Source organism: Tachyglossus aculeatus, chromosome 21, assembly GCF_015852505.1.
Source record: "Tachyglossus aculeatus isolate mTacAcu1 chromosome 21, mTacAcu1.pri, whole genome shotgun sequence".
In the NCBI taxonomy this organism is placed as follows: Eukaryota; Metazoa; Chordata; class Mammalia; order Monotremata; family Tachyglossidae; genus Tachyglossus; species Tachyglossus aculeatus.
Window position 1 is genome coordinate 4,816,820 of NC_052086.1, and position 24,553 is coordinate 4,841,372.

General features: G+C 51.9%; 1 protein-coding gene and 1 non-coding gene across 2 annotated transcripts in view; both read left to right on the forward strand.

The window, feature by feature from the left end:
- Positions 1 to 3,989: 3,989 nt before the first annotated feature.
- The window catches only part of MYO18B (myosin XVIIIB), a 149,371-nt gene continuing 128,807 nt past the window's right edge, over positions 3,990 to 24,553 (forward strand). The window contains exons 1-9 of the mRNA XM_038763467.1: positions 3,990 to 4,065; positions 13,711 to 13,849; positions 15,535 to 15,699; positions 17,760 to 19,001; positions 19,288 to 19,354; positions 20,333 to 20,445; positions 21,375 to 21,551; positions 22,584 to 22,782; positions 23,829 to 23,971. Of these exons, the coding sequence (XP_038619395.1) occupies positions 13,811 to 13,849; positions 15,535 to 15,699; positions 17,760 to 19,001; positions 19,288 to 19,354; positions 20,333 to 20,445; positions 21,375 to 21,551; positions 22,584 to 22,782; positions 23,829 to 23,971 (2,145 nt within the window). The 5' untranslated portion in view covers positions 3,990 to 4,065; positions 13,711 to 13,810. The remainder of the gene's footprint in view (positions 4,066 to 13,710; positions 13,850 to 15,534; positions 15,700 to 17,759; positions 19,002 to 19,287; positions 19,355 to 20,332; positions 20,446 to 21,374; positions 21,552 to 22,583; positions 22,783 to 23,828; positions 23,972 to 24,553) is intronic.
- Positions 19,728 to 19,865, forward strand: LOC119943123. The gene has a single exon (XR_005455601.1). It is a non-coding gene; the product is annotated as a small nucleolar RNA SNORA7 (small nucleolar RNA).

The following is a 24,553-nucleotide window of genomic DNA, read 5'->3' on the forward strand; positions in this document are numbered from 1 at the left end:
CTTGATAGCTGCAGGATGGGAGGAAGCAGGAACAGTGGAATCTTTAAATTCACCGTTCTTGAGAGTCCGTTGGCGTCATAGAATAGGTGATAAATCTAAGCCAGACTGAGAGGACTCTTGTTAAGTAAGAAGGGCGAAAGAAGTTGGACGTGTGGAGCAGAGCGGCACATAGAATTTGATATGTGGACCCCACAGGGAGGAAGTAGTTTTGTGGAGGACGTTGGTGACTCCTTACCTCCTCTTAATAGAAACTTCCACAGAGGAAATCCAACACGGAGTAGCAGTTGGAGTAGTAATGTTATTTAGAACAGTGCTTTGCACATAGTAAGCACTTAATAAATGCTATTATTATCATTATTATTATTATTATTGAAGGGCTTACTTTGTTCAGAGTACTGTACTAAGCACTGGGAAAGAATACCCCGATGGGAATTTGATATGGTTCCGGCCCCTCAGGAGGCTCACCGTCTAAAAATAAAAAGGGGATGCAGCACGGCCTAGTGGAAAGAGCCTGGGCTTGGGAGTCAGAGGACCTGGGTTCTAATTCCGGCTCCGCCACCTGTCTGCTGTGTGACCTCGAGCAAGTCACTTCACTTCTCTGGGCCTCAGTGACCTCATCTGGAAAATGGGGATTAAGACTGTGAGCCCATGTCCAACCTGATTACCTTGTATCTACCTCCACACTTAGGACAGTGTCTGGCACAGAGTAAGTGCATAGCAAGTTCCATAACGAGGGGGGCGGGTGGGCTGGCGACAGATACATAAGGACAGATAAAATAAAACTCTTAAGAGGAGGGAGACAGAAGCAAAGATCAGTAGGGCGCTGTGGCTCAAGTTTCAGCCTTGAGTGCACCAGCAGCATCTGGGCATAGTCTTCCTGAGACCATTTAAGGTGGCTAGACCATTTAAGGTGGCTATTTACGGCAGCCATTTAAGACTGCTTCAGGCTGAGCACTCAGCAGGGTACGCAAGATAGCTCATCACTAGTCAGGAGACTTCATAATTAGTAGCTACAGCCCGGTCCAGAGTCAGAAGAACCTAAGTTCTAATCCTGCCTCCACCACTTGTCTGCTGTGTGACCTTGGGCAAGTTGCTTCACTGCTCTGCATCTCAGTTACCACATCTGGAAAATGGGGATTAAGACTGTGAGCCCCATGTGGGACAGGGACTGTGTCCAACCTGATTAACTTGTATCTACTCATGTGCTTAGAACAGTGCCTGGCACAAAGTAAGGGCTTAAAAAATACCATTAAAAAAATAAATATATATATATATATATATATATATATATATATATATATATATATATATATATATATATATATATACATATACCATTAAAATATACATATATATATATATACATAATCAGATTGGACCCAGCCCCTCTCCTACATAGAGCTTGCAGTCTTAATCCCCATTTAACAGATGAGGTAACAGGCACAGAGAAGGGAAGTGACTTGCCCAAGGTCACACAGCAGACACGTGGTGGAGCCCCAACTAGAACACAGGTGTTCTGTCTCACAGGCTTGTGCTCTCACCATGAGGACACACAATTTCTCCAGTGTATCCCACTTAACTTCTCTGTGCCTCCATTTCTTCAATGGCAAAATGGGGATTTAATACCTGTTCTCCCTCCTACTTAGATTGTGAGCCCCATTTGAGACAGGGACCGGGTTCATCCCGATTAACTGGTATCTGCCCCAGTGCTCAGATGGTGCTTAGCACATAGTAAGCGCTTAACAAATACCACTAAAAAAATCACTCTCTTGTATCTCTCAAGCACATAGTAAAGTGCTCTGAATTCAGTAGACCATCAATGAATGCCACTGATTTGTTGAAAATATCTATTGCCCACTCCCATCTGTGATAATCGTATAATTGTGGTATTTGTGAAGCACTTACTTTTGGCTGAGCACTGCACTGAGGTGGACACAATACAATCAGATCAGACACGGTGCATGTCCCAAACAGGGCTCACAATCTAAAAGGCAAGAGGGACAGGTATTCCATCCTTATTTTAAAGATGAGGAGCCTGAAGCCCAAGAGAAATGAAGTGACTTGCTCAAGGCCCCACAGCCACCGAGTGGAAGAACCTGGGAATCAGAGGACCTGGGTTCTACTCCCGCTCTGCCTCTAGTCTGTTGTGTAACCTTGGGCAGGGCATTTCACTTCTCTGTGCCTCAGTTCCCTCACCTGCAAAATGGGGATTCAATACCTGTTCTCCCTCCTCCTTAAACTGTGAGCCCCATGTGGGACCTGATGTTCTACCCCAGTGCTTAGTACAGCGCTTGGCACATAGTAAGTCCTTAATTAAAATGACAATTATTATTACTAGAGCTGTGACAAAAACCCATGTCCTCTGACTGCAAGGTCTGTGCACTCTCCACTGAACTCCACTGCTTCTCCATACCAAACGATGCCCATAACCTTTGGGATTTTTGACCTTCCTTGTCTCCCGCCCTATTTCATGGCCCTGTTTCTGATCTAGGGGATGTGTTATCTGTGTTGGCCAGGCAATGAAGTGCTATCTTATCTCCAGGCCAGGCCTCTTTCTGGTGTTTCTCAGGGCTTTGACCTGACAGTAGAAAGCAAGAAACGATTGTTCATGGCGCCTGGCCAGCCTGGGCCTGGCTGAAGCTCAGTCCCGTATCGGAGGTGGTGTGGGGGACCAGGTGGCCAAACCCTATTTTATCTCTCTGCTCTCCCTCCTACCCGGGCTTTGGAAATTTGTCAGTGGATCATCTTGCCTGGCTGGGGCAGGACTGGAAATGAGATTGGGGAAAGGCTCCTGGTTATTCACAAGCCTGAGGAGGAGATTAACAAACACCCTCTTGCAGGGGGCCATCAGCACAACTGATTCCACCCTAAGATAGGAGGAGTCAGCTTTGTACCAGGGGCCTAGGAGTTGAGGGGTGGGGAGCAGGTTTGCCCTAAACACTGGTGAGGTTTTCTTTCTTAGGCTGATTTCCGTGCCAGGGAGACAGAGGGTGGTAAGGTGGGGAAGGGGAGGGAGAGCGGTGAGGTTGGGTGGGAGAGCAGTGAGGTGGAGCAGGAGAGCAGTGGATTGGGGAGGGAGAGCAGAGAGGTGGGCAGGGAAAGCAGTGAGGTCATGAGGGAGATCGGTGAGGTAGTGAGGTGGAGGGAGAGTGGTGAGGTGGTGAGGCGGGGAGGGAGCCCTGAGATCATAAGGGCAAGCGAGAGCTGTGAGGTGGGGAGGGAGAGCGATGAGGTGGAGAGAGAGTGGGGAGGTGGGGAGGTGGAGGGAGAGCACTGAGGTCATGAGGGGGAGGGAGAGCCATGAGGTGGCGAGGGAAATGGGGAATGGGAGGTGGGGAGGGGGAGGAGGTGAGGCAGAGGGAGGAAGGACAGCCATGAGGAAAATGGAGGGAAGGTGAGAAAGAGGAGAGAAAGGAAGATAAAGGAGGAGAGGGAGGGTGAAGGGCAGAAAAGGAAGGAGGAAGGGAGGGTAAAGAATAGGAAAGGGAAGAGGAAGGAAGGGATGGTAAAGAGTAAGGAAGAGAGGAGGAAAGGAGGGTAAATAATAAAGGAGGGAGGGTGAAGAAGAGGGAAGGAGAAAGGGAGGAGGAAGGAAGAGTAAAGAGTAGGAAAGGGAGGACTAGGGAAAGGAGGGTCAGAGAGATCAGGGGAGGAGGAGGAGGTGACAGCGAAGGTTCAAATGGTGTCCCTGTGACAGATTGCCTGGGGAGAATGTGCGTGCGTCTCGGGGTTCGTCCCCTCCCCGACTCTTGCCACCAAATAAGTCCATGCTCTTCAGCTGTCTCCCACCCTCTCGCTCGGCCACCCCCAACCCCCACAGCCAGGCCTGGGCCACTGGTATTTTTAGAACTGACCCAGTCCCCTCAGCTGCCGCCGTCACACTGGGGGACTGCTGGGCAGGAGGAGGGGAGGGAAGAGGAGGGGCCATCCAGTCCAGGCGGGGCAGCCTCTGACCCTTCTCCTTTGCTCTCGCCTTTCCAGTTTTGGTAGGACCCCGAGTGGGGCTAACTGCGAGGAGGCCTCCCGGCCAGGCAAGGCCCTGGTGCGCTGCCGTTGTTGGAGAAGGTACGTGGCCCCTGCGGTTGGGCACCTGTGCCCTGGGAGGAAGGTTGACCAGGCTGGGCTACCAGGGGGTATTTTTAAGGGGCCACGGTGGCTGGCCATTGTGGGGCGGTGATTTCAGCTCCCCCTGATTGGGTTGCTGGACTCCGGTTGGCCTCGGTGTTCTCTCCCCCACCGACTGGCCATTGGCCCGCTTCGGCCCGGCCGTCCTACCCCTCCAGTAAGCCTTGGAAGGTGGCGAGAGTAACTGCTGGGTATGAAGAGGGAAGGTGTTCCAGGCCTGAGGCAGGATGTGGGCGAGACGGTGGCAGTGAGATAGAGGAGATGGAGGCCCAGTGAAAAGGTTGGCATTAGAGGAGCGAAGTGTGCGAGCCAGGTTGGAGTGGGAGAGTAGCGAGGTGAGGTAGGAGGGGCTGAGTTGATTGAGGGCTTTAAAGTCAATAAGGAGAGGAGAAGAGGAAATGAGGGCTTAGTCCCTGCCAGTCATTCTGTGGCCCACTTGCAGGGGAGAGGTGGAGATGGGGAAGAGGAGGGCAGGCGTTGGGTGGCCACGCTGGGCATCTGAGGGAGACGTGGACTTGGCTTCAGTGGCGCGCCCTCCCCAGAACATATTCAGTCCTGCACTCTGCACCCCGTGGGAGCTCAGTACATACCAACATCGGGGAGCTTTGGAGATGGCAGCAGCTGGCAGTCCAGAAATGCCAGAGGTGGTTTTTTTTTAATGGTATTTGTTAAGCACCTACTCTGTGTCAAACACGGTTCTAAGCGTTGGGGTAGATGCGAGTGAATCTGGTTGAACACGGTCTCTGTCCCACATAAGGCTCACAGTCTAAGTAGGAGGGAGAACGGGAGAACGTCAGGTCCCACAGCAGACATGTGGCAGAGCTGGGATTAGAACCCAAGTCCTCTGACTCCTAGGTCCGGCCTCTTTCCACTAAGCCGCGCTACTTCTCCGAGTTAGGAGTTAGTTGGGAGTTACGGTCCAGGCTGATGCTTTTTCTCTGAATAAGGGCTGTGGAGGAGTCAGGAGTCTAGATGGCCAAGCAATCTTGTATCCAAGAGAGACTGCTTGGGCAGCTTCTAGGTGCGTACGCATCTGCCCACATGCTCTCCTTGGTGAGCCCGCTGCGGAGCCCGGGCTTGGAAATCCGAGGACCTGGGTTCTCGTCCCGGCTCCGCCGCCTGTCTGCCGGGTGCCGCTTCACTCCTCCGTGCCTCAGTGACCTCTTCTGGAAAATGGGGATGAAGATGGTGAGCCCCATGTGGGACAACCTGATTACCCCAGCTCTTAGAACAGTGCTTGGCACATAGCACTTAACAAATGACATTATTATCATTGTTATTGTTATTATTATTATTATTATTATTATTATTATTATCTCCAGGCTTACAGGGCAGCCGGGCGGCCTGGTGGAAAGAGCCCGGGCCTGGCAGTCTGTGGGCCTGGATGCAAGCAAATCGGGTTGGACCCCGTCACCCCGTGGAGCTCATGGCTGAGAAGCAGCATGGCTCAGTGGAAAGATCCCAGGCTTTGGAGTCAGAGGTCATGGCCTCAAATTCCGGCTTCGCCAACTGTCAGCTGTGTGACTTCGGGCAAGTCACTTCACTTCTCTGTGCTGTTACCTCATCTGTAAATGGGACAACCTAATCACCTTGTAACCTCCCCTGCGCTTAGAACAGTGCTTTGCACATAGTAAGCGCTTAACAAATACCATTATTATTATTATTATTATTCTAGCCATCTGGGACAGTGCAGATGTGGACATGCATTACTCACACACACACACACACACACACACACACACACACACACACTCACTCCCTCTGTCCACTTTGTTGGATATATGGCTTCTTAACCCCCCGCCCACTGTCTATCTCAGTATAATTTTCATTCTTCTTCCAACTCATCCTGGTCTTCTGCCTGACATTTCCTCACATTCAGGAAACACAGCCTAAGTCCTTGTAGCAGAAAACTCAAAGATACGGGTCAGTCAGTCAGTCAGTCAGATATATTGAGCACTTACTGTATACAGAGCAGTGTACTACATGCTTGGGAGAGTGCAGTATGACACAACATGACACATTAGAGAAGCAGCATGGCTCAGTGGGAAGAGCCCAGGCTTTGGAGTCAGAGGTCATGGGTTCAAATCCCAGCTCCGCCACTTGTCAGCTGTGTGCCTTTGGGCAAGTCACTTCACTTCTCTGTGCCGCAGTTACCTCATCTGTAAAATGGGGATTAAGACTGTGAGCCCCCCGTGGGACAACCTGATCACCTTGTAACTTCCCCAGTGCTTAGAACAGTACTTTGCACATAGTAAACACTTAATAAATGCCATTATTATTATTATTATTCCCTGCCCACAGCAAGCTCACAGTCTAGAGACGGAGACGGACGTGAGTGGATATAAATAAATTATGGATGTGGACATAGGTGCTGTGGGGCTGGGAAGGGGGATGAATAAAGGGAGCAAGTCAGGGAGACACAGAAGGAAATTGGAGAAAAGGAAAAGAGGCTTTGAAGGAGGCGAGTCATTGTCTGTCGGTTATGAGGAGGGAGGGTGTTCCAATCAATCAATCAATCGTATTTATTGAGCACTTACTGTGTGCAGAGCACTGTACTAAGTGCTTGGGAAGTACAAGTTGGCCAGAGGCAGGATGTGGGCAAGGGGTCAGTGGCAAGATAGACGAGATGGAGGGACAGTGAGTAGGTTGGCATTAGAGGAGCGAAGTATGCGGGCTGGTTTGGATTTGGAGAGTAGTAAATTGAGGTAGAAGGGGGCAAAGTGATTGAGGGCTTTAAGGCCAATGGTGATGTGCACGTCGAAGAACAGCATACACCATGTTTCTGTACGTACAGCCTGTTTCAGTGTCACAACGAGTCGGTTGCAACATTACAACAAACCTTACTCCCTTTATGGCTAGGGCTCAGGTGGTGGGTGTCCCCCTTAGGAAAATGGGGCAACTGTGTCCAAAGGGACGATGATACAGGGGAAAGTTTAAAAAGGTGGGAGATAGAGAACTTGGAGGAGAGACTGAGGCACAGGAATGGGGTGTGGTAGACTTATCTCACCAGGCAGAGTCACCAGAGACCTCCACAGATCTTTCTTCTTTTTTTATGGCATTTGTTAAGCACTTACTATGTGTCAGACACTGTACTAAGCACTGGGATAGATACAAGCTAACCAGGTTGGACACAGTCCGTGTCCCAAGTGGGGCTCACGGTCTTCATCCCCATTTGACAGATGAGGTAAAAGAGACAGAGAAGTGAGGTGACTGGTCCAAGGCCTCACAGCAGATGAGTGGTGGAGCTGGGATTAGAACCCAGGTCCTCCTGAGTTCCAGTCCCATGCTCTATCCACTAGGCCACGTTGCTTCTCTCTCCATTTCTGGGGAAGTAAAGGTCGGCTCCCTCATCGTGAATTAATCACTCTGGCCCGATATATAAGTGATGCAATGTAGCCATAAAAATAATAATACTGACGGTATTTGCCCAGCACTTATTATATGCCAAGCACTGTACTGAACGCAGGCATAGATTTGAGATAATCCGATCAGACGGTTCCCATGGGGCTCACAGTCTAATGGAGATCAGGTATCCATTTTACATTTTACAGATGAGGAAACAGGCATGGAGAAGTTAAGGTGACCTATAGCAGCCTAGCAGAGCGAGCACGGCTCCGGGAGTCAGAGGACCTGTGTTCTAGTCCTGTCTCTGTCACTTGCCTGTGGTGTGATCTTGGGCAAGTCACAACTTCTCTGTGCCTCTGTAATGTATAAAATGAAAATTCAATTAGCCGACTTAGCCTGTGAGTCCTATGTGGGGCCTGATGACCAGGTATTGACCTCAGCACTTAAAACAATCCTTGACACATAGTAAGCATCAATTTCTTCTGTAAAAGGGGAATAAGATCCCTGCTCTCCCTCACTTTTAGACTGGGATTCCCTGGTGGTACAGGAACTATGTCTGATCTCATTCTCTTGTATCCACTCCAGTGCTTAGCCTAGAGTAAATAATGCTTTTATGCATCATTCTGATCCTGGGCCAGTGCTCTTTCTGTAAGAGACTATATTTCATTTTTACTGTTGCTTAGCTCCTCTCATCTCAGTCGATTCTTTCCAGTCCGTGTCACTCGTATCCACCCCAGATCTCAATACAGGGTCTGGCGTGGAGTAAGAGCTTAGCAAATACCACAGTTGTTATTATTCTTTCATTCTCATCACCGAAACACTTTAGAGAAGAGGAGACTGAGGAGAAGCAAACTGACACTATGTGCTCTGCACATAGTAAGCGCTCAATAAATACGATTGATGATGACACGTTCAAAGCCACACAGCAGGCATGGTAGCTGAGCCGGGACCAGAACACAGGTGTCATAACTCCCAAGCCCGGGCTGTTGCCTCCAGGCCACGATCCTTCCCTCTAAGATGCTGGCTGTTTGTGTCGGGTTTCCCCACCCCTGTGGCCTTTTCTGCCAGCTGTGCAGTGGTGAGGGCCAAGGTGAGCCCCACATTTAGCAGCTGAGCTCACCCATGTCCCGATGGAATGAAACGTGCTGTGTCAGGAAAAGGGTTTGGTCCTGAATCACCAGGCCCCGAGCCACAGGGAGCATCAGACAAGTGAGAAACAATCTCCCCGAAGTCACTGGCCCAGCCCCAGGCCCCAGGAGAGCACACAAATGTCACTTACCTGTTGTGTGAACTTGGGTAAGTCACTTCACTTCTCTGAGCCTCAATTCCCTTATCTGTACTGTAGAGATTGAGACTGTGAGCCCCATGTGGGACGTGGACTGTGTCCACCCTGATTAGCTTGGATCTCCCCCAGCACATAATACAGTGCCTGGCACATGGTGAGCGCTTAACAAATGCCATTTCAAACAAACCAACAAAAAGAATGCCAAGAGCAGCAGAGCCCGGTGGGAGGGTTGGGGTCCAAGCCCTCCAGACTGCCTGAATCTGTGCCACCGCTTCAGGGGGCAAGGGGCTTGGGGATCACACTTGGTGACCCTGACCTGCCCCTGGCTCTCAGCTCACATCACAGTGCCCACCTGACAAAGGCCACGACTTCCTGCTAGAGGCTCCTCTCCCTCTGCCCTGGGAAGTATCTCTGCCTCACGTCACACCGCGCTCCTAGTGTGATGTCCTTGGTCTCCTCAATTTTGTTTTTTTTTTGTTCATGGTATTTATTAAGCATTTACTACGTCAGGCACTGTTTTAAGCACTGGCGTAGATACAAGCTAATCAGGTTGGACACAGTCCATGTCCCACATGGGACACGCTCTCCAAATCCCGATTTCACGGTGAGGGAACTGAGGCACAGAGAAGTGAAGTGACTCACACAAGATCACACGGTAGAAAAGTGGTAGAGCTGGAATTTGAAGCTAGGTTGCTCCGACTCCCAGGCTGGGGCTCTAGCCACTAGGCCATACTGCTCCTCAGTGCCTTTTATCTCTTGCACTCAGAGGTCTGCACCCAGGATGTGTTTTGGGTTTTTTTTTAAATGGTATTTGTTAAGCACTAACTATGTGCCAGGCACTGTACTAAGCACCGGGGCAAATAATCAGTTGGGGCCCAGTCCCTGTCCCACATGGGGCTCACATTCTTAATCCCCATTTTACAGATGAGGGAAATGAGTCCCAGAGAAGTGAAGTGACTTGCCCAAAGTCACACAGCAGACAAGTGGCACAGGCAGGTTTAGAACTCAGGTCCTTCTGACCCCCAGCCCCCAGCTTTAGCCATTAGACCACACTGCTTCTCATGGGCCCTCTTTTTTAATAATAATAATAATTTAGGTATTTGTTAGGTGCTTACTATGTGCCAAGCACTGTTCTAAGCACTGGGATAGATACAAGGTTATCAGGTTGTCCCACGTGGGGCTCACAGTCTTCATCCCCATTTTACAGATGAGGTAACTGAGGCCCAGAGAAGTTAAATGACTTGCCCAAAGTCACACAGCTGACAAGTGGTGGAGTCAGGATTAGAACCCACGACCTGAACCCCCACCTGACCCAGAGAAGCAGCGTGGCCTAGTGGACAGAGCACAGGCCCAAGAGTCAAAGGACATGGGTTTCAATATTAGCTCTGTCACATTTTTGCTGTGTGACCTTGAGCAAGTCACTTCACTGGCCCTCAGTTTCCTCCCTTTTTTTTTTTATGGCATTCGTTGACCGATTACTATGTGCCAGCCAGGCAGTGAATCAAATGCTGGGGTTCATCCGGTTGGACAAAGTTCCTATCCCATATGGGGCTCACAGTCTTAATCCCCATTTTACAGGTAAGGGAACTGAGGCCCAGAGAAGTGAAGTGATTTTTCCCAGGACATATCAGACAAGTGGCGAAGCTGGGATTAGAACCCAGGGCCTTCTTCACCCCCAGGTCAGTGCTCTCTCCATTAGGCCACGCTACCAAATGGCAAGTCAATACCTGCTCTCCCTCCCCCTTAGGTTATGCCTCAGGTGGGACAGGAACTGTGTTCAACCTGATTATCTTATTTCCACCCCAGTGCTTAGTTCAATGGGAAGCAGTGAGGCTTAGTGGAGTCAGAAGAACCTGGGTTCTAATCCTGGCTCCGCCACTTGTCTGCTGTGTGACCTTGAGCAAGTAACTTCACTTCTCTGGGCCTCAGTTACCTCAGCTGTAAAATGGTGATTAAGATAGTGAGCCCCACATGGGACTGTATCCAGCCCAATATGTCTGCATCCACCCCAGCGCTTAGAACAGTGCCTAGCACATAGCAAGCACTGAACAAATGCCACAGTTATTATTATTCTTAGCATTTTGCACATAGAAGACTATTAAAAAAATATAAGCTTGCACCTGGCTGACACCGGAGCTGGAATCCGAGCTGGCTGCCACCCGGGGACAAGGAAGGTCCAGATAGGCAACGAGCCCGTGGCATGGAGAAGGCATCTTGGGACGATTTCCTCCCTGCCGGGGTCAGCGAGCCCAGTGCACCCGGACTCTCACCTGGGACAAGAATCCAATGTTGCCCGGCTCGGGATGGAGTTGGGAGAATACAATATGGCAGCAAACAGACACATTCCCTGCCCACAACAAGCTTACAGTCTAATAATAGTGGCATTTGTTAAGCACTTACTATGTACTAGGCACTGTATTAAGTGCTGGGGTAGGTACAAGACAATCAGGTTGGACACAGTCCCTGCCCCACGTAGGGTTCACGGTCTCAAACCCCAGTATTCAGATGAGGTAACTGAGGCTCAGAGAAGTAAAGTGACTTTCCCAAGGTCATACAGCAGACAAGTTCCCTTCTAGACTGTGAGCCCATTGTTGGGTAGGGGTTGTCTCTATCTGATGCCGAATTGTACTTTTCAAGCACTTAGTACAGTGCACTGCACACAGCAAGCACTCAGTAAATACGACTGAATGAATGAAAGAAAGTGACAGAGCCGGAATTAGAACCCACGACCTTCTGAGTCCCAGGCCCGGGCTTTAGCGGCGGGAGTGGTAATGGTGTCTCCTGAGCCTCAGCTAGGGGGAAGCGCACAGTTCGTAGCACGTGGGAAGTACACACCAAACCAGGACGCCATCCCTGCCCACAGGAAGCTTCCACACTAACAAAGGAGATGGTCGTGAAATAGCAATAGAGTGAGCAAAAGGAGTACCGGAGGTCTGACCAAACAGCAAAATCAATCAATCAGTTGTAATTATAGACTGCTTACTGTGTGTGAGCACTGAGAAGCAGTGTGGACTAGTGGATTGAGCCTGGAGTGGGAGCCAGAAGATCCTGGGTTCTAGACTGTCAGCTCGTTGTGGGCAGGGAATGTCTCAGTTTTGTTGTTATATTGTTCTCTCCCAGGTGCTCAGTCCAGTTCTCTGCACCCAGTAAGTGCTCAGTAAATACGATCGACTGATCCCAGCTCCACCACTTTTCTGCTGTGGGACCTTGGACAAGTCACTTCATGTCTCTGGGACTCAGTTCTCTCATCTGTAAAATGGGGATAAAGACTATGACTCCCATGTGGGACAGGGACTGTGTCCAACCTGATTAGCTGGTATCTACTCCAGCGCTTAGTATAGTGCCTGGTACATAGAGCTAAACAAATACCTTTAAAAATTAAGAAAATTAAGAAAACAAATCAGGCTCCAGTCTAAGTAGGAAGGAGTAGAAGTTAATCCCCATTTTACAGATGAAGAAACTGAGGCCCAGAGAAGTGAAGTGACTTGCCCAAGGTCACACACCCAGGATGCTATAAATAAGCTCCAAAGGGCTGGAGATGGCTGGCGGCTTGGCATGACTTGGGTGTCCGGGATCAGATGTCAGGGAAGGTGTATTGGTGGAGGTGGAATTTTAGGGAAGTGGTGGGATTGGGTGAATGAGGGGGTTCCAGACCAGGAGAGTCAGTCAGTTGTATTTATTGAGCACTTACTGTGTGCAGGGCACTGTACTTAGCTCTTGGGAGAGGACAATAGAACAGACACATTCCCTGCCCACAGCGAGCTCGGGAGAGTGAAGGGCAGAGAGAGAGAGCTGGGGATAGCGGGTGAAGAGAGCGGAAATATCAGATGTGGCAAGTTGCCCTATCATCATCATCATCAATCGTATTTATTGAGTGTTTACTGTGTGCAGAGCACTGTACTAAGCGCTTGGGAAGTACAAGTTGGCAACATATAGAGACAGTCCCTACCCAACAGAGGGCTCACAGTCTAAAAGTGGGAGACAGAGAACAAAACCAAACATACTAACAAAATAAAATAAATAGAATAGATATGTACAAGTAAAATAAATAAATAGAGTAATAAATATGTACAAACATATATACATATATACAGGTGCTGTGGGGAAGGGAAGGAGGTAAGATGGGGGGATGGAGAGGGGGACGAGGGGAATGTGCCCTATGTGCCCACATGCCTTAGGGCATGTGCCCTATGCCACATTGTGCTGCCACATAGTGTCATTGTGCTGCTAAAGAGCCCAGGTGGTGGGCGAGCCGACTTTTGGGTGGGCGGTGGGTAGCGGGCAGGATGATGCCAGGAGCCCTCAGTGGAGTTCCTACAGGCAGGCTGCATTGGTAGTTTAGACATCAGAGAATGAACTCCGTTCCATCAAGTGCTATTTACTAAGCTCTTACTGTGTGTAGAGGACTGGGAGAGTTGGTAATAATAATCATCATGGTGTTTGCTAAGCCCTTACTTTGTGCCAGGCACTGTTCTAAGCACTGGGTGGATACAAAGCAATCATGTCTGGCACAGTCCCTGCCCCACATGGAGTTCACAGTCTTCAACCACGTTTTCCAGGTGAGGGAACTGAGGCACAGAGAAGTGAAGTGACTGTCTCCCCCTGTAGACTATAAGCTCGTTGTGGGCAGGGAATTTGTCAGTTTATTGTTATGTTATCCTCTCCCAAGTGCTTAGTACAGTGCTGAGCATACAGTAAGCTCTCAATAAATAGAGTTGACTGACTTGCCGTGTGTCACACAGCAGACAAGTGGAGGAGCTGGGATAAGAACCCAGGTACTTCTGACTTCCAGGCCTGGACTCTATCCACTAGGCTTCCCTGCTTCCTGGTAGACACGATCCCTGCCCACAAGGAGCCTACAGTCAAGTGGAGGCAAACTAACGGTGTCTTTTTTTCTCTCCTCCTCCTCTCCCCCTCCGACACCCTGCCCCCGTGTCCTGTACGTGTGTGTCCAGTTGTGGTTTCCGTCTGATGTTTCCCTCATCCCCATAAACCGTCCTTCCGTGTGTCTTCCGTGGAACCACTGTACCGCTCCGACTCCATCACCGCATCAGCATGGCCATTTCATCACGACTCGCCCTGTGGGAGCAAAAGGGAAGTACTCGAGGGGACCTCCGTCCGTCTGTCCGTCCGTCCCGCTGTCCGCCCCTCCCCTCCCCGGGGTGAGGGGTGGGGAGCATGTCGAGCCCCCCTCCACTTCATCCAAACCCCCTACCGGGGATGGAGAGCGGTGGCTTAGTAGGCGGGTTTCAGCTGGACATCAAGGAAAGGCCTTCAATTCTCCAGGCCCTCTCGTCCTCCCGCCTGCCATCTCTGACTTCCCTGCTCCCTTTCCCTCCCTTCTCCTCCTCCATTTCTCTTTTCCCTTCTCCGTCTCCTCTTTCCTCACTCCCTTTTTCTTCTCCCTGCCTTCTCCTTCCCTCCCCTTCTCTTCCCACCTCTTCCCTTCTCTCCCTCTGCCCTTCCCCCTACTTCTCCCAGAAAAAAAAAAAAAGCTGTCTGGTTGTATTCCAGTCATCCTGGCTCTCGGGGCTGTCCCAAACACCTCTGGCTTTAAGGAATGCTTACCCCTCAGAGCAGTTGAGGCAGGGCATTTCAGGGAGGTAGGCGAAAAGTGTATGGCAGCAGCCTACCTGGCAAAGTCATTGTTTTGTTTTGTTTCATTTTGTTTTTTTCATGGTGTCTGTTAAGCGCTTACTATGTGACAGGCACTGTATTAAGAACTGGGGTAGATACGAGGTAATCAGATTGGACACAGTCCACTTTCATTCTTTCAATCGTATTTATCGAGTGCTTACCGTGTGCAAAACACTGTACTAAGCCCTTGGGAGAGTATGTACCACCTAATAATAATAATTATAATAATAATGGTATTTGTTTAGCACTTACTATTTGCCAGGCACTATACTGAGCACTGGGGTAGATACAAGATAATCAGGTCAGACGCACTCTCTGTTCCACATAGGGCTCCCAGTCTCAATCCCCACTTTACAGATGAGGTAACTGAGGCACAGAGAATTTAAGTGACTTGCTCAAGGTCACATAGCGGACAAGTAGCGAAGCCGGGATTAGAACCCAGGTCCTTCTGACTCCCAGACCTGTGCTTTATCCACTCGGTCAAGCTGCTTTATGGGCTCACAGTCTTAATCCCCATTTAACAGATGAGTCAGGCAATCATATTTATTGAGGGCTTCCTGCGTGCAGAGCACTGTACTAAGTGCTTGGGAGAGTATAATATAACAATAAACAGACACATCCCCTGTCCACAGAGAACTTAAAGTCTAGAGGAGGTAACTGAGGCCCAGAGAAGTGAAGGGACTTGCCCAGGGTCACTCAGCAGACAAGTGGTGCAGCCAGGATTAGATCCAAGGTCCTTCTGACACCCAGGCTCGGGCTCTAAGCACTAGGCCACGCTGCACAGAGTTCCTCAGAGATGAAGATAGCAGCAGGTCCCCAGATTCTTCCCTCCACAAGTCCCCCGGGCCTACAGGATGCCAACACTCTTCTCACAACTGCTCCCAATGGCTTGAAGGAACCAACTCCCCCAACGCCGACACTTAGCCGTGCCCCCTGACCTAACAATTCCTTGTGTGCCGGGAGTTTCACCTCACCCTCTCTGCTTGGCCTTCATACATGGGTCCGTTCATGTATGTCCACTAACCCTTCTCACCAGCTGCGGGGTGAGGGCGGGCACCTCATTCAGCAACACCTAGGGCCTCCCCACAAATGGGGCACCCCCTGAGATCTTGCTTTTCTCCTGCTGTCTGTGCGCCGAGCAGATCCGGGAAGAAGACAAGATCCCCCCACCCACCTCCCCACCCCCACTCTTCTCCGTCATTCCGGGGGGCTTCATCAGGCAGCTGGTCCGGGAGACCGAGAAGGAGGCCAAGGACCTGAAGCGGAAAAAGAAAGCGGAGGTGGCCACCGCTCAGGAGACGCAAGAGGTCAGTCGGGGGATGCGTTGGCCGAGACCCCCAAGTGGCTTGGAGCCCGCAGGTGACCGGCCGGTCTGGGGCGGAGGAGGCCGGGGGCCCCCTGTGTGGCTTTGTTGCCCTCGACGGGCTGATTGAGGGCACCGGTCTCTGCTCACCCCTCAGCAGCTGTCAAGTGGGATGGTGGGGTGGGGGTGAGGGTGTCTTTGGGGAAGCAGCGTGGCTCACTGGAAAGAGCAGGGGCTTTGGAGTCAGAGGTCATGGATTCAAATCCCAGCTCCGCCAGTTGTCAGCTGTGTGACTTGGGGCAAGTCACTTAACTTCTCTGTGCCTCAGTGACCTCATCTGTAAAATGGGAATTAAGACTGTGAGCCCCCCGTGGGGCAACCTGATCACCTTGTAACCTCCCCAGCAGTTAGAACGTTGCTTTGCACATAGTAGGTGCTTAATAAATGCCATCATTGTTATTGTTATTATTATTCATTCAATTGTATTTATTGAGCGCTTACTGTGTGCAGAGCACTGTACTAAGCGCTTGGGAAGTACAAGTTGGCAACATATAGAGATGGTCCCTACCCAACAGTCGGCTCACAGTCTCACCAGCTGTCGGATGAGACACAGGGTGGGGAGGGAGGCAGGAAGGGAGGGAGGGGCAGTGGTTTGTGGCAGGCCTGCTCCCATTCTCATTCCTCAGTCTGCAGTCTGTCCTCAGTCAATCCATCAATCGATGGGCTTTATTAATAATAATAATAATAATAGTATTTGTTAAAGAGCTTACTCTGTGCCTAGCACCATTCTAAGCACCGGTGTAGATACAAGGTAATGAAATTGTCCCACCTGGGGCTCATAGTCTTAATCTCCATTTTACAGATGAGGTAGCTGAGACCCACAGAAGTGAAGTGACTTGCCCAAGGTCACACAGCAGACCAATGGCAAAGCTGGGATTAGAACCCAGGTCCTCTGACTCCCAAGCCCGGGCTCTTGCCACTTGGCCATTCTGCTTCTCTTCTTAGACTGTAAGCTCGTTTCAAGCAGGTAATGCGCAAGTCACTGGGCTTCTCTGTGCCTCCGTTACCTCACCTGTAAATGGGAATAAAGACTGTGAGCCCCACGTAGGACAGGCATTTTGTCCCACCTGATTACATCATATCTACCCCAGCGCTTAGAACAGTGAATGGCACATAGTAAGCGCTAAACAAATACCATCATTATTAATATTATTATATTGTCCTCGCCCAAGCATCTAGTACAGTGCCCTGCACACAGTAAGCACTCAATAAATACCACTGATTGATGGAACGGTTCTTGAGTGCTGAGCACTGTAGCGAGCGCTTGCGAAAGGACAGTCCAAAAGAGTTGGTTGTCCCAAGCCCTGCCCACAAGGAGTTTCCCATCTACAGGGGGAGACAGATATTAAGCCTTATGGTTGTCATGGGGATCAATCCATCCATTCATGGTATTGATTGAGCACTTACTAGAACAGTGCCCAGCACTTAGAACAGTGCTGTGCACATAGTAAGTGCTTAATAAATGCCATTATTATTATTATTATTATTATTATTATGTACAGAGCACTGTACTGAGCACTTGGGAGAGGAAGATGCAGCAGAATTAGCAGCCACATTCACTGACTATAACAAGAGTGTGGTCTAGAGGGATATTTTTGCTTTTGACTCATCTGACTCTGGATCCTCTCTGCCTGCCCTTTGGCTGCTGCAAGAACCACTCTAAGGGGCCACCTGCCTCTTCCTCTTGAATTTTTTGGGTTTTTTTTTAAATGGTATTTGTTAGGAGCTTACTGTGTGCCAGGCACTGTTCTAAGCACTTGAGTAGATACAGTTAGTCAGTTTGGACACAGTCCCTGCCCCACATGGAGCTCACCGTCTTGATCCCCATTTTACCGACGAAGGAACTGAGGAACAGTTACTGTTATTATTATTATTGTTATTATTCCCAAGGCTTACATGGCTGTACCCAGATCTCCCCAGAGGGACTGACCCCAGCGGGGTCCTCCCTCCAGTCTGAGGTGGCGTCCAAGGGATCAATCAGAACTGGTCTGGTTCCTCCTCCAGGCACCGGGTCAGAAGGCCCCGGATCCCGAGCGGAAGAGCGCCCCTGTCAAGCGGACACCCCCCGATGGCAGTCCTGCAGCCGGCCCAACCGAAGAGCTGGTCCCGAAGGAGGAGGAGAGCATCCCTCCAGGCAAAAAGGACCAGCAGACTGGGACCGGCCGGTCAGCCACGACCAGTGTCAGTGAGGAGACGCCCCCTCCGAGGAGATCCCTCGCCATCAGCAGAGGCCCAGGGAAGTGTCCGGGAGGGTCCAGCGTCCAGGCGGCAGGGAAGGCCTGGCCAGGGGTGGTGGCGGAGCCCTCCGGCCTGGACCAGAGTCCCCGGGCCTGTGAGCCCCTAGCTCCGGACAAGGCTGCGGAGAAGGGGGTCGGTGATCTGGGGAGCTACTCGGGCCTCCGGCCTGGGGGTCAGGGCTCGGTCAGACCAGGAGGGGCCCTGGGGAGTGTGGATCTGGGCAGAGGAACCACACTTCTGACGAAGGGCGGGAACTTCCAAACCGCAGAGGGGAAGCGGGCAGAAACCCAGGCCGGAGGGACACCAGGGACTGGTCCCCAGGACCGCCGCCAGGAGCGGAACCAGGCCCAAAGCCAGGGGATGAAAGAGTGTGACCCTGAGGTGAGCCAGCATCAGGAGTCCGCAGGCAGAGAGGGCCAACCCCACCCAGGTGTGGCCAAGGGGAAGGAACCCCGAAAGGAGTCGGAACCTGGGGACTGGTCCTTAGGAGCAGTGGGAATGAGGGATGAGGCTCAGATTAGAGCGGAGAAGGGGGCAGAGCCCCAAAAGGGAGCAGGGAAGGGAAGTAAGTCCCAGGTGCAAGTGAGAAAGTGGGAGAAATCCCAGGCTAAAGTAGGAAAAATGGATGAGCCCTCAGCCAAGACTGGAGGGGAGACTGGACCCCAAGCCAAGAGTGGAGACGAGACTGGACCCCAGGACAAGACCAGAGGACAGTCTGGACCTCAGGCCAAGATAGAAAAGGAGACTGATTTTGGCTGGAGGAACGGATCGCAAAAGGCCCTGGGGTCAGAGAACCAAGGGCAAACCAGAGGGCCAGGTAGGGAAGAGCCCAGCCATGGCATGAGAAGTGGCGGGGAAGCTCAGAGGAAAGAGGCAGACGGAAACGAACCCCAGACCTCGGCGGCTGGAGGTCCCGGGCCTCAAACCGACAAGAAGAGTGGAGGAGAGACAGCCACGGTGCTGGAGCAAGAAGATGGGGAACAGGGACAAGATGGTGACTCGGACCAGGTGATGTTGTGTCCACCCTCGGGCGGGATGGAGGTGGGGTGGGGGGCGGGCGGAGAGTCGAGGGGAAGCTCGGAGGCCAGGCAATCAATTGGTCAATCAATCAATCCTATTTATTGAGGGCTCACTGTGTGAAGAGCACTGTCCTAAGCGCTTGGGAGAGTCTAATGTAACACTATAACAGACACATTCCCTGCCCACAGCGAGCTTGCTCTGTAGAGTGTTCTCCTGGATTCCCTCTCCTTTCTCTTCCCCCACAGATGATATCCTTCTTCATTTTTGTCCCCAGGAGTCAGAAGACAGATGGTATGAAACAGAGAAAGTCTGGCTGGTGCAGAAAGATGGATTCGTTCTGGGTAACCGTCTAGTCCGGCTTGGCCCCACTGATCCATCGCTAGTATTTATTGAGCACTCAGGAAGGGTTGAGCACCGTACCAGTCCCCGGGGAGAGCGTGCCAGAAGGCTAAGGTGCTGCCCCTGCTCTTGAGGAGTTTACAATCGAATAGGGAGACAGGCAGAGCCAAATTACCAGTCAATGGTATTTATTGAGAGCTTAGTAGGTACAGAGCACTGTACTAAGCACTTTGAGGACATGCAACCGGGTTGGCAAACATTTCCCCAGTCCCCAGCGATGGTCTAGATGGTAAGCTTATTCTCTAGGCTTTAAGCTCCTTGTGGGCAAGGAACGTTTCTACCGACTGTTGTACTGGATTCTCCCAACCACTTCATCCCCTCTCAAGATCGCACCCGGAGAGTTTCCAGTCCTCTACCAGTCCCGGCTATGGGAGGGAGAGTCAAGCAGAGGCCTGTCCTTTCCATTCCTAGCTTGGCCAGTGGCTAGCGAGTGGCAGGCCATCTGCTACAAGTCAAAACTCACCCGTGCTGGGCAGCAGCGACGTGGGAGAGAGTCAAGGGCGGAGATTCAGGTTTACTGCGCTGAAGGAAGGCGGCAATGGTAAACCGCTTCCAGATTTTTACCAAGAAAACTCTCTGGATCTGCTACCAGAATGATTGCAGATGGAGAACGGGGTGTTCTGGGAGAGATGTGTCCGTGGTGTCGCTATGGGTCAGAAAAGACTCAACAGCATAAGACCAAAAAAGCACTTTATACAGCACTGTGCACACAGAAAGTGCTCGGTAAATGCCATCGATTGAGTGGGAGCAGGTAACAGCAAGAGGGAGGGGCAGTAGGGATCTCATCCCCATTTGACAGATGAGGCAGTTGAGGCCCAGAAAGGTTAAGGGGCTTCCCCAGCAGGCTCAGGGCAGAGCTGGGGTGAGAACCCAGGTCTCCTGACCCCCCAGTCCCTCTCTGTCCCTCCCCCCCTCCCCAGCGACAGTGATGAAGCCGGACGTGGGGACCCCCGAGCTGGCGGCCGGAAGGGTGAGGCTGCGCCTGGAAGCGGATGACAGCATCACCGAGGTGGATGAGGAGAACATCCAGCGGGTGAGGGGGCATGGCGGGCAGCCCTGGACTGCTTTGGGGAAGCTGGGGTGGACAGGCCATTTGACCACAGAGAACAAAGGAGCCCCCAGGTCAGTCAGTCAAAGGTACTTATTGAGCGTTTACTGTGTGCAGAGCACCTTAGGAAGTGCTCGGGGAAAGACAGCACAACAGAGTTAGCAGACCCGCTCCCTGCCCGCAAGGAGCTTACAGTCCTGTCTGCTTTCCAACCCGCTTCCCTCCCCTTCCCACCCCACCTCATCCTCCCTCATCCTCCTCCATCCTCCTCCATTCTCTCCCATCCTCCTTCATCCTCCCCACCCTCCCTCATCCTTTCTTATCCTCCCTCATTCTCCTCCCTCCTCCCCCCTCCTCCCTCATCCTTCCTCATCCTCCCTCATCCCCCCCACCCCTGGTCCAGTCTAGACTGTAAGCTTGTTGCGGGCAGGGAATGTGTTTACCAACTCTGTTATATTGTCCTCTCCCAAGCCCTTAGTACAGTGCTCTGCACTAAAGAAGTGCTCAATAAATATAACTGATTGATCCCAACAGAAAAGCCCTTGCATTTCCCAAGGGAGGGTTGGCGATGGGCTTCTCGGGCCAAGAAGGGTGGGTAGACAGAAGTCCTCCTTCTACTTCCCAGATCCTAGATTGGCCAGGGCTACCACTGGGCACCCACTGGGGGTGTTGAGCTGCACTAAGCACTGGGAAGAGCCCGATGGGAGACCGAGGCATGCTCCCTGTTCCCAAGGGGCTTAGGCTCTAGCTGGGGCAGACTGAACCCAGAGACCCCCAGTGGAGCCGTGGGGAGGAGGAGGAGGAGGAGGAGGAGGAGGATGAAAGGAGAACAGATTCTCCCACTGGGTACCCGCCGTTTCCCTGAGGAGGACCCCGAGGCCCAGCGAGGGGCCCACGATTCTTTGTCCCCACAGGCCAACCCGGCTGAGTACGACCTGGCCGACAATCTGGCCGCCCTGACCAGCCTCAATGAGTCGAGCGTCTTGAACACGCTGAGGCACCGCTACTGGGCCCGGCTCACCCACACCTTCGCGGGCCCCGACCTGATCGCCCTGCAGCCCGGGAGGGCCACAGACCCCGACGCCATGAAGGTGGGGGGCTGCTGGGGGAGTGTGGGGAGCAGGCGGGGGCACCTTGGGCATCGGGTGCAGTGGGAGGGGTGCCAGGAGAAGTACCAGGCCCCTGGGTGGCCCCCGGTGGCCCTGAAGGATTCCGGGATTCCCGGAGATGACTCCACCTTTGGGGAGCCACAGACACACATCGAACCGTGTCTGGGACAGACAATCCAGTAATAATAATAATAATGATATTTGTTAAGCACTTACTATGTGTCAAGCACTGTTCTAAAGACTGGGGTAGATATAAGATAATCAGGTTGTCCCAGGTGGGGTTCACAGTCTTAATCCCCATTTTTCAGATGAAGTAACTGGGGCACAGAGAAGTTAAGTGACTTGCCCAAAGTCACACAGCTGACAGGTGGTGGAGCTGAGATTAGAACCCACGTCCTCTGCCTCCCGAGCCCGGGCTCTTTCCATTAAGCCACTATCCTTCTGAGTTAGTAGAGAATGTGGACCTGATCCCTGCCCAAAAGGAGCTTCTAGCCTTAGGGAGAAGAGCTTGCTGCTCACCTCCTCAGACCTCCTCTTCATACCCTTCATCCTTGCTGTCCCAGATGCCAGCCGGAAGACATTCCAAAACCAAAGATGAGGTTGCGGGAAGGGAATTTGTCTCCCAACCCTTTTGTATTGTTAATAATAATAATAATAATAATTATAGTATTTGTTAAGAAATTACTGTTTCCTAAGTTCTGTAATCAGGTTGTCCCATGTGAGGCTCACAGTTTTAATCCCCATTTTTTAAGATGAGGTAACTGAGGCTCAGAAAAGTGAACCAAGGCCACACAGTGGACAAGTGGCGGAGCCGGGATTAGAACCCATTTCCTCGCACTCCCAAGCCCGTGCTCTTTCCACTAAGCCATGCTGCTTCTCCGTTGTTCGCTACCAAGCATTTAGTACATTGCTGTGCACATAGTAAGCGCTCAATAAACACCACCGAGCCTCCCAGGGAGGGAGGGAGGCCAGGGGGCCAGCCACCCTGACCTGGGGGGGGGGTCCCTCCTGCAGGTGCCGCGAGGGCGTCGGGCTGGGTTGCCACCCCATGTCTGCTCCCTGGCCCAGAGGGCCTACTGGGCCATGCTGGGCCAGCGCCAGGACCAAGCCATCGTCCCTCTGGGCCGCAGCGGCGCTGGCAAGACGGCCACCTGCCAGCAGGCCCTGGAGCACCTGGTCAGCCTCGCCGGCTCCGTGAACGGATTCCTCTCAGGTATGGGTGCCCGCCCGCCCCCTCGCCCACGGCCGCTGCACGGGGGTGGGTGCGGGCGAGGGCACAGAGGGCAAAGGGGAAGGGAGAGGAACCGTTCTTGTGTCCTCTAGTAGGAAGGGCAGGTGATGTCAGTCGGTTACTCAGTCAGTGGTATTTATTGAGCGCTTACTGCGTGCAGAGAACTGGACTAAGTGCTTGGGAGAGGACAGTAGAACAATAAACAGACCCATTCCCTGCCCACAAGGAGCTGGCAGTCTAGAGGGGGTGCGATGTCAGCCAGTCGGCGTCTCACCCAAGGCAGGTGTCAGCAGCGGGGGTCAGGTTCTCGCCTCTGTGGCCCCAGACGCCAGAGGTGGGGGACAGTCGTAGTTGTGTGACGTATTGCGCTCCCATCAGGTGCAGTGCACTGTACTAGGCGTTTGGGAACGGCAAACAGAGACAATAATGGTAGTAATAATAATAGTCATAGTTTTGAGGGCGTTTGTTCAGCACTTACTGTGTGCCAAGAACGCCAAACAGAGACAATAATGTTAGTAATAATAATAGTCATAGTATTGAGGGCATTTGTTCAGCACTTACTGTGTGCCAAGTGCTGGGCTAACAAGGCCCAGTCCATGCCCAGAGAAGCAACGTGGCATAGTGGAAAGAGCCCGGGCTTGGGAGACAGAGGTCGTGGGTTCTAATCCCGACTCTGCTGCTTGTCTGCTTTGTGACCTTGGGCAAGCCCCTTAACTTCTCTGAGCCTCAGTGACCTCATCTGTAAAATGGGGATGAAGACTGTGAGCCCCACGGGGGACAACCGGATTACCTTATATCTACCCCAGCACTTAGAATGGTGGTTGGCATATAGTGAGTGCTTAACAAATGCCATTATTATTATTATTATTATTATTATTATTATTAATAATAATAATAATAATCGTTATGCCCAGGCAGGGGTCACAATGTGGGACGGGCAGGGGTGGGGGATCTGGTGCCCAGTGTGGGGTAGGCAGGAGGTAGGGTCTGATGCCCGGTGTTTCCCCCCCCCCGTGTCTGCTCTGCAGTGGAGAAGATCCGGGCCATGTTCACAGTCCTTCGCGCCTTCGGCTCCGTGTCCGGCGGCCACCCTGGCGGTTCCACCCGCTTCTCCATGATCGCCTCCCTGGACTTCAGCGCCGCGGGCCGCGTCGTCGCCGCCCACCTCCAGGTGACCCGTCCGTCCCTCCGTCCGGGGACACAGCCCCGGTGGCCACCGCAACCCACACAGGCGGGTGGAGGGAAAGGGCACAGCCAGTCGGTTGTTTGTGTGTTTTGGGCTCTTACTCTGTGCAGAGCACTGGACTGAGCGCTTGGGAGAGGACAACAGAACAATAGAACAGACACACTCCCTACCCACAGTGAGCTCACAGTCTAGAGGGGGAGAAGGACATCAGTAGAAATGAATACATAAATGACAGATAGGGACATAAGTCCTGTGGGGCTGGGAGGTAGGGAAGAATAAGAGCAAGTCAGAGCGACGCCGAAGGAAGCGGGAGAAGAGGAAAGGAGGGCTTAGTTTGGGAAGGCCTCTTGGAGGAGATGGGCCTTCAGTAAGACTTTGAAGGGGAGACAAATTGTCTGTAATGAGCCAATTAGCCCACCACTGCCTACCCACTGTGGGTCAGCAGCCCTCTCCAAGTGGAGGGTATCCTGACACCTCCCCCAACACACACACACACACACACACACACACACACACACACACACTCACACTCACACACTCAAACACACACATATGAATATGTATATC